Source organism: Salmo salar, chromosome ssa01 (assembly GCF_905237065.1).
Source record: "Salmo salar chromosome ssa01, Ssal_v3.1, whole genome shotgun sequence".
NCBI lineage: Eukaryota > Metazoa > Chordata > Actinopteri > Salmoniformes > Salmonidae > Salmo > Salmo salar.
Window position 1 is genome coordinate 130,682,732 of NC_059442.1, and position 8,372 is coordinate 130,691,103.

The following is an 8,372-nucleotide window of genomic DNA, read 5'->3' on the forward strand; positions in this document are numbered from 1 at the left end:
TTTGTTGATGTCAAAGTTGGGAACAGAGTGCTCAATGGTGGCGGAGGGGTTATGGTATTGGCAAGCATGAGCAACGAACACCATTGCCATCGATAAAATGTCAATGTGAATACACAACGTGACAAGATCCTGAGGCCCATTGTCATGCCATTCATCCGCCGCCATCACGTTTCAGTATGATAATGCATGGGCCCCATGTCACAAGGATCTGTACACATTTCCTGCAAGCTGAACATTTCCCAGTTCTTCAATGGTCTGCATACTCACCAGACATGTCACCCGTTGAGTATGTTTGGGATGCTCTGGATCGACATGTACAACAGTGTTCCAGTACCTACAAATATCCAGCAACTTCGCACAACCATTGAAGAGTGGGACAACCGACCACAATCAACAGCCTGATCAACTATGCAAAGATGTGTCGCGCTGCATGAGGCAAATGGGGGTCACACCAGATACTGACTGGTTTTCTGATCCACACCCCTACCTTATTTTTAAAGGTCTCTGTGACCAACATATCTGTATTCCTAGTCGTGAAATCCAATGATCTGGACCTAATTTACTTATTTCAATTGACAGATTTCCTTATATGAACTGTAACTCAGTAAAATCTTTGAAATTGTAGCATGTGTTTATTTTTGTGCAATATATATACACTGGATTCCGCCATTTCAGCCAGACCCGTTGCTGACAGGCGTATAAAATCGAGCACACAGCCATTGCAATCTCCATTGAAAAACATTGGCAGTAGAATGGCCTTACTGAGGAGCTCAGTGACTTTCAACCTGGCACCGTCATAGGATGCCACCTTTCCAACAAGTCAAATGTCTTCCCTGCTAGAGCTGCCCCGGTGAACTGTAAGTGATGTAACTGAAGTGGAAATGTCTAGGAGCAACAACGGCTCAGACGTGAAGGGGTAGGCCACACAAGCTCACAGAACGGCAGGTGCTGAAGCACATAGTGCGTAAAAATCACCTGTCCTCGGTTGCAACACTCACTACCGAGTTCCAAACGGCCTCTGGAAGCAACGTCAGCACAATAACTGTTCGTCGGGAGCTTCCTGAAATGGGTTTCCATGGTCGAGCAGCTGCACACAAGGCAAAGATCACCATGCGCAATGCCAAGCGTTGGCTGGAATGGCGTAAAGCTCGTCGCCATTGGACTCTGGAGCAGTGGAAAGGCGTTCTCTGGAGTAAAGAATCACACTTCACCGTTTGGCAGATAGCAGGAGAACGCTACCTGCCCCAATGCATAGTGCCAACTAAAGTTTGGTGGTGGAGGAATGATGGTCTGGGGCTGTTTTTCATGGTTCGGGCTAGGCCCCTTAGTTCCAGTGAAAGGAAATCTTAACGCTACAGCATACAATGACATTCTAGACGATTCTGTGCCTCCAACTTTGTGGCAACAGTTTGGGGAAGGCCCATTCCTGTTTCAGCATGACAATGCCCTAGTGCACAAAGCGAGGTCCATAATGAAATGGTTTGTTGAGATCGGTGTGGAAGAAATTGACTGGCCTGCACAGAGCCTCAACGCTTGGAAGAGCACTTTGGGACCTACCTCCCAATCCATTTGAATGTGATCCTGTCTCAGTTGACATGCTATTAAGTGAAATCGAACAGCCGATCGAGCTGTCGTGACCGAATGCATTCACAGGTCACTACGGAGGAGTTTTGGTTCCTGACAAAGTGAATACCCCGCCGTCTTCCTCTAAGCATTAATGCTGCGTTCAAAACAACTGGGAACTCGGAACTCTCAGATTTCCAACTTCAGTGCGTTCAAGACAACTGGGAACTCTGAAAAGAACTAGCTCCGACTGGGAAAAATAGTTTCGAACAGTTAACCAACTCGGGAACTCTGGGCTCTTTCTAGAGCTCTGACTTTCTGACCTGAAGATCCAGTAGCGGTGCGTGGGTAAAATCACTGGGGAAGCCAAGCCCCCCCCCCAAAGCCATATTACAACCTATGTGATGTGATAATTGCGTTGTTTGCTCTATAACCTGTTAATTCATATGCTTTGCGACTGTGATATATAGGCCTAAAGGCCGAGACAATAAGACACAGTGGCAGAATAAATTCAACCACACCTTTGTTTTATCACAAAACAAACTCGGCAATACAATAAATCACCCTGTCTTTCAAAGATAATTTGTAAAAATCCAAATAACTTCACAGATCTTCATTGTTAAGCGTTTAAACACTGTTTCCCATGCTTGTTCAATGAACCATAAACAATTAATGAACATGCACCTGTGGAACGGTCGTTAAAGAGGCCTTTCTACTGACTCTGAAAGACACGCAAAGAAAGATGCCCAGGGTCCCTGCTCATCTGCATGAACGTGCCTTAGGCATGCTGTAAGGAGACATGAGGACTGCAGATGTGGCCAGGGCAATAAATTACAATGTCCGTACTGTGAGATGCCTAAGACAGTCTGACTGAGGTTTATGTTAGCTAACCGTTCCCCTAACCCTAACTCCTTGCCTAGCTAATATTAGCCAGTTAGCTAGAATTGGTAACATATACGTTTCCAATATGTACATATTGCATTCCTTGCATATTCGTAACATATTGTACTTTTTGCAAATTCTTAACATACGAAATGGGTGATGGCATCCACAAATTAAAAACATACCATACGAAATGTTACATATACAAAATGTTACATATACAAAATGAAGTGTTTTGGATTTACGTACAAAATAATACAAAATGCTCTGAGACCAGGTTGGTCAACCAGACTAGCATTACAGAGTGCAGTACAATATGCTGTGTAGAGTAAAAAGTCTAACTAGACTAAGCCCACAACAAGTGTAGTTGAAACAGAGTTTACACAGAGGCTTGGAGGGCAGGTTACTTTAGAGCACTTTTAACTAGTTTTCTTGCACCAGATTGGATTAAAGGGTCACAGCAAAGTTCCCTTGCACGCTATAAACAGAGGTGTGTACCATAGCCACGGGAATTTTTTTGTTGAGGGCGCTGCTGAATAAAAAAAATGTGCCTGTGCTACAGATGCTATATTGGTCCGCTAATACAGGGCTAGTAAAGGCCCAGTGTACCTCCTTTAAAAAAAAAAAAAGAATATATATTTTTATTCCGATTTTCCAGGGGGCTCTGAGGCACCCTCAGCACCCCTAGGAATTTGCCATTGTTTAGTTATTTGCATGAGAGAAAGTGGTTGGTGCCACTTGGTGGTAAGCAATGAATTAGTACCATACAGTGCAGCTGGCAGCAGGCCACATCTAAACTGGAGCTGTCCTGCTCTGCATGTTAATGCCAGTAGACATTAGGCGTGTGTTATTGTATTTTATCATGCCTCTAGGATTATAATACTCCACATAAGCCAGGGGTTTTAAGACTATTAGTTGCTGCATGTAGAGGAAAACACATCACATGAGCTATGACCGGAAAGATTTCCTTAGGACTTCTGTCCATTTCTGACAGTTTCTGTTAGATGACAGAAGATGGGATAGTGTTAGAATCATTGAAACAAACTGGATTTATGCTGCATCCTCACCTTTTTTTTTTTACAACCAACCAGGTCAGTAATGGTCTATAATACAGCACAGAGTGTCCCCTGCTGTGGCTAGGCAATTTGATCTGTGAATGTAAGGCAAATGAAAGACATCAGGGTGGAGGGGAGAGAGAGAGGAGGGGAAAGCGACTGGAAGAGGATAATAGTATTTAAATCTTTAAGCACCCAGATTCCTCAGTCAGCAACATTAGACGGTCAGGGTTGTTTCTTTCTGCTGGTATACTGCTGTGGGTGACTCAGGAGAGGGTATTAGACCTGTGGTAATGCCTCCACACCACTCAGTGAGCCGGCGCGTCTGACCAGGTCCCAACACAGGACTCAAGAATGCTCAAAATCAGGAGACAGAGCCTTTTCCCCAACTACAAAGTGGGGGGGACAGGCCCCACATACAAGGACCCAGAGGAGGACTACAATGTTCCCCTCACCCAGAACAACTTGGTGAAACAATGGAACTCCATGCATGAGCTCAGACGAGACATCTACGACATCTATGCAGAGTACGAAAGCGAGGAAGATGTAATGGCCTCCCCAACAAGAGGTCTCTCCTCTCTTGTGAAGAACTACATGCTGAACATCAACGTAGGTGGGAAGGAGTATCAGATCTCATACAGGGTTGCTGCCAGGTATCCCAAGACCAGGATCGGCCGCCTGGCGACATGCACAGACCACAACAGAAAGCTGGACCTGTGTGACGACTATATTGTCCAAAACAACGAGTTTTTCTTCGACAGGGACCCGGACATCTTCCACAGCATCTTCAACTTCTACCGGACGGGCGTGCTCTGGATCAAGGACGAGCTGTGTCCCAGGAACTTCCTGGAGGAGATCAACTATTGGGGCGTCAGGATAAAGAACACACACCGCTGCTGCCGCATCTCCTTTGAGGAGCGCCAGGATGAACTCAATGAGCAGCTGAAGATCCAGCGGGAGCTGGAGGCCGAGGTGGAAATGGAGGAGAATGAGGACCTGTTCCACGGGATGGCGTTTGGCCAGACCCGCTGGATTATCTGGAACCTGATGGAGAAGCCCTTCTCCTCCGTCACCGCCAAGCTCATGGCTCTGGCTTCCAGCTTCTTCGTGCTGGTGTCCCTGGTGGCCATGACGCTGAACACGGTGGAGGAGATGCAGTACAACACCCCCACGGGCCAGCTGAGCGGGAAGACCTACGGGGAGCATGTGGAAACCTTCTGCATCGCTTTCTTCACCATGGAGTACCTGCTGCGTCTGGTGTCCACACCGGACCTGCGACGCTTCGGGAAAAGCGTCCTGAACGGGGTGGACCTGATTGCCATCTTTCCCCTCTACCTGCAGCTGGTGCTGGAGTGCTTCGAGAGCGACGACTACGGGAAGCACCAAGACATCGAGACGGTGGGCCGGGTGGGCAAATTGGGCCAGGTGCTGAGAATCATGCGTTTGATGAGGATCTTCCGTATCTTGAAGCTGGCACGCCACTCTACGGGGCTGAGAGCATTCGGCTTCACGCTGCGCCAGTGCTACCAGCAGGTGGGCTGCCTATTCCTTTTCATCGCCATGGGAATCCTCACCTTCTCTGCCATGGTGTACACGGTGGAGCATGACGTCCATCAGACCAACTTCACAAGCATCCCTCACGCATGGTGGTGGGCAGCTGTAAGTCATCCCATTCTATTTCATTGGTCATTATAAGGAATTTGCTTAATATTATTGCATTCCTTCATTGATTAGTTTAGTTATTTGGAAATGGTTGTACTGTGTATTATTATAATATCACTGAAAGTTCTGGACTGTTATTATTCAGCACATTCTGACATTGCTCTGTGCTGAGTATATTTCTGTGTCTATGCGGTACTGTTAAACACAGAATTGGGTTTTACACAGCATGGAGAAACATTGATTCATTGTTACCTGCAGATTCTATGACAATTCAATTCCACCTAGAACTAAAGTTGGCCTTAATTACAAATATGTGTGTGATGATATCTTCATCACACACTTGTCAAGTACAGTAGCCTATTATCACGGTTACCTTTAAGAGACACCTTCACATTGCCAATAGCCTGTCCTGCCCTGATGTCTTGATCTTGTTTCATTACTGCTGACTCAGCAGATGTGGAAGCTATTTTCCATTGCCTAATAAATAGAATGGTATTAAAGAGGGCTGGACTCTGGTTCCCTCTCACTGCCAGGGGAGAGGCATTTAGGGATTTCCCTTGAGGCACTTCCACCTTACTTAATGGAACTAGATGACATGGGAATTGATCTGTCATATGTCTATGTCATTTGACTGTAGACCCACCTAGTGCCTTAGTTCTGTACTTCCATTAAACAATGCTTCAAAACGGAGACGGAGGTCGAATATATCCCCAGAAACGACCTACGTCACTCGCCCTCCTCTCAATTAATCCTCCAAATAAAGCTTTTCACAGGGCTCTCCTTGGCCTCCTCCAAGGTCTTTAGTGAGCACAGTGACACACATATCACAAAGGGTCAACTCGGGGCTCAGATTGCAAAGCAAAGTTAAAACTGCTATGCAGTGCAAGTTGAATCTGAGTCCAGGTTGTAACTTCCTGGCAATGTTAGCAAGCTCAGTAGAGACTCGGTTAATGTTTACAGATAACATGACCATTGGCCTTCTCCCTCCCTCAGGTGAGCATCTCTACTGTGGGCTACGGAGACATGTTTCCAGAGACCATCCTGGGCCGGCTGTTCGCTTTCGCCTGCATCTCCTTTGGGATCATTCTGAATGGCATGCCCATCTCCATCCTGTACAACAAGTTCTCAGACTACTACACCAAGCTGAAGTCTTATGAGTACAGCTCCACACTGAAGGCTCGGGGCAAGGTCAGGTTCGCCAAGAGGGCGGCCAGGAAGTTTACCAAATGCTGTGACGATGCAGTCCATAAACACACTGGTGAATGTTCTCTGAGCACTATGGGAGACTTTCCATTCAATTAACAGATGCTGTGACAGCATGAAATTATTTCTACCAAGTGGGGTTCCAAGGGAGCTGGAGTTACTATGCATCTATAGTCCTGTAAAGCTGGCTCTAAAATGCATCCTTTATCCTGGTCTTGTCCATATTCTGATTGTGCCCACATTTTCCGTCAGGTGTAGACGATTAAAATATGCAACGTGATCCGATTGTCATCAGATCTTCCTGACCACCTCCTGAGGTAGTCAGGCACGCTTACAAGTGTAAACCGATATGGACAACGAAAACATTTCAAATCATCATTATGAAAGAATAGCTGTCAAATAATTTACATACAGAGAGGGACCAAGACATCTGGTCACAATGCAGACAGTGGATGGATGAGAGACATTAAAATCATGTGTAGACATTTCTGAAAGTGTGAGCACAAATAGAATGTGGACAAGATCAGGACAAAGGAAGCATGTTAGTACCAGGTATAAACAAGGCTTATGTTTACTGTTACTGTATAACTGGTTAATTTCAGGTTATTGCTTGCATAGATTTCAGCATTGCCAAGCATTCTGAGATTCTATGAAATTACATGCTTGGATTTTAATGCTCCCACGCAGTGGAGGGCAACCTTGCATTGTAGCAAAAATACCGCAGACAAAGAAATACATCATATACATTATCAATTCTTAATGCGTTTTCCGTTTACCATGTTAAAACTCTCCTTCAGTTACATTTGAGGTTTAGAATCAATTAATTCCTACAGAAGAAACAAAGCCTTTGAAATGCATATTTTACATTTTTTTTATACCACGGATTCCCTTCCAATCAAATCACTACCGTCCTCGACCTCCCTCCAGGGCTGGTGGGGACGGTCTGAAATAAGTTTTAAAAAAAATGCAACATCTGGATGAATCTACAGACAGGTTAAATACTCAGCCCCTCCCCCTTGGTATGGGAATCTGTGTATGATTGAATCTTCCCAAAGCCGATGTTTGAATATGGAAACAGCTTGCAATGTTTCTGCGCTAGAAGATAAAATAAAAATAATAGGTCACGGTGATCTTGAATGTTCTTTATGCGTATTTGGAAAACCTCACAAGTACTCTCCCAAGATTGTCTATTATATTGACAAGATAGTCAAGTGACCGCTCTAACAATGGAAATACATTTTCTCGAAGATGAAAGGCAGGGAGAGGCGAGACCATTCTAGCTAATGAGGGTAGATACGTGTGTGAACAGGCTATAGACTCATCTTTGTATCTGTGCCATTATAGCGTCTGACGGACCGTATGAGCAGCACCATTGAGGCCATCTCCATTTTAAAGTAGTAATTTCTTCTTCATTGGCTGATTGCTCCCAATGCATAGGATTCCCCACCCAGTTGACTTTAAAATGGTGGAATCCCTCAATGTCCATGCTTAAAACGGGTTATAGTTAAAAGAGTCCTCTCTCCATGACAACATGCACAACTCCAATAGTGTTAGATTTCTTGCCGAAATGCCACGTGTCCACTTATATCAGTACATTCATTCATCATAACCTAACCACTACAAAACTTATTTTCGAGCAAATTAGCAAGGCCACTTTTATGACCAAATTTGACCACTATACAAAAATACCTCACGTGCGCTTATTTTCATGGACAGATTTTGGGCAGAGTAAAACCTCTCGCCAGCCACACATAGCTAATGTATTTCCACTTAGCAGAAAGCGGACTTTTTGCTAAAGAGAAAGATCAATATAACATGACAGCACAGCTCTCAGGTGTTTTTGATTGCCTAACGGCCAAATTGTCTCCACTGAACAGAATCCTCAGAAGTAGGGCAAGTCAGACTGACTACTACAATGTGACTAAAATCTCCAGAATAGCGGCCACACAGGCAGCCACTGATAATCCTCTAAACTGATGAGAAGAATGCTGGGCCTTGAAGGAAAAA

The 8,372-nt window shown here is 45.0% G+C and overlaps 1 protein-coding gene across 1 annotated transcript; it reads left to right on the forward strand.

The window, feature by feature from the left end:
- The first annotated feature begins 3,703 nt into the window (after nt 1-3,703).
- LOC106563439 (potassium voltage-gated channel subfamily V member 2) lies at nt 3,704-7,495 on the forward strand. Its single transcript, XM_014129015.2, has 2 exons — nt 3,704-5,159; nt 6,156-7,495. The coding sequence occupies exons 1-2, from the start codon at nt 3,855-3,857 to the stop codon at nt 6,462-6,464; spliced, it is 1,614 nt and encodes a 537-aa protein (XP_013984490.1). The 5' UTR covers nt 3,704-3,854; the 3' UTR covers nt 6,465-7,495.
- The last annotated feature ends 877 nt before the right edge of the window (nt 7,496-8,372 follow it).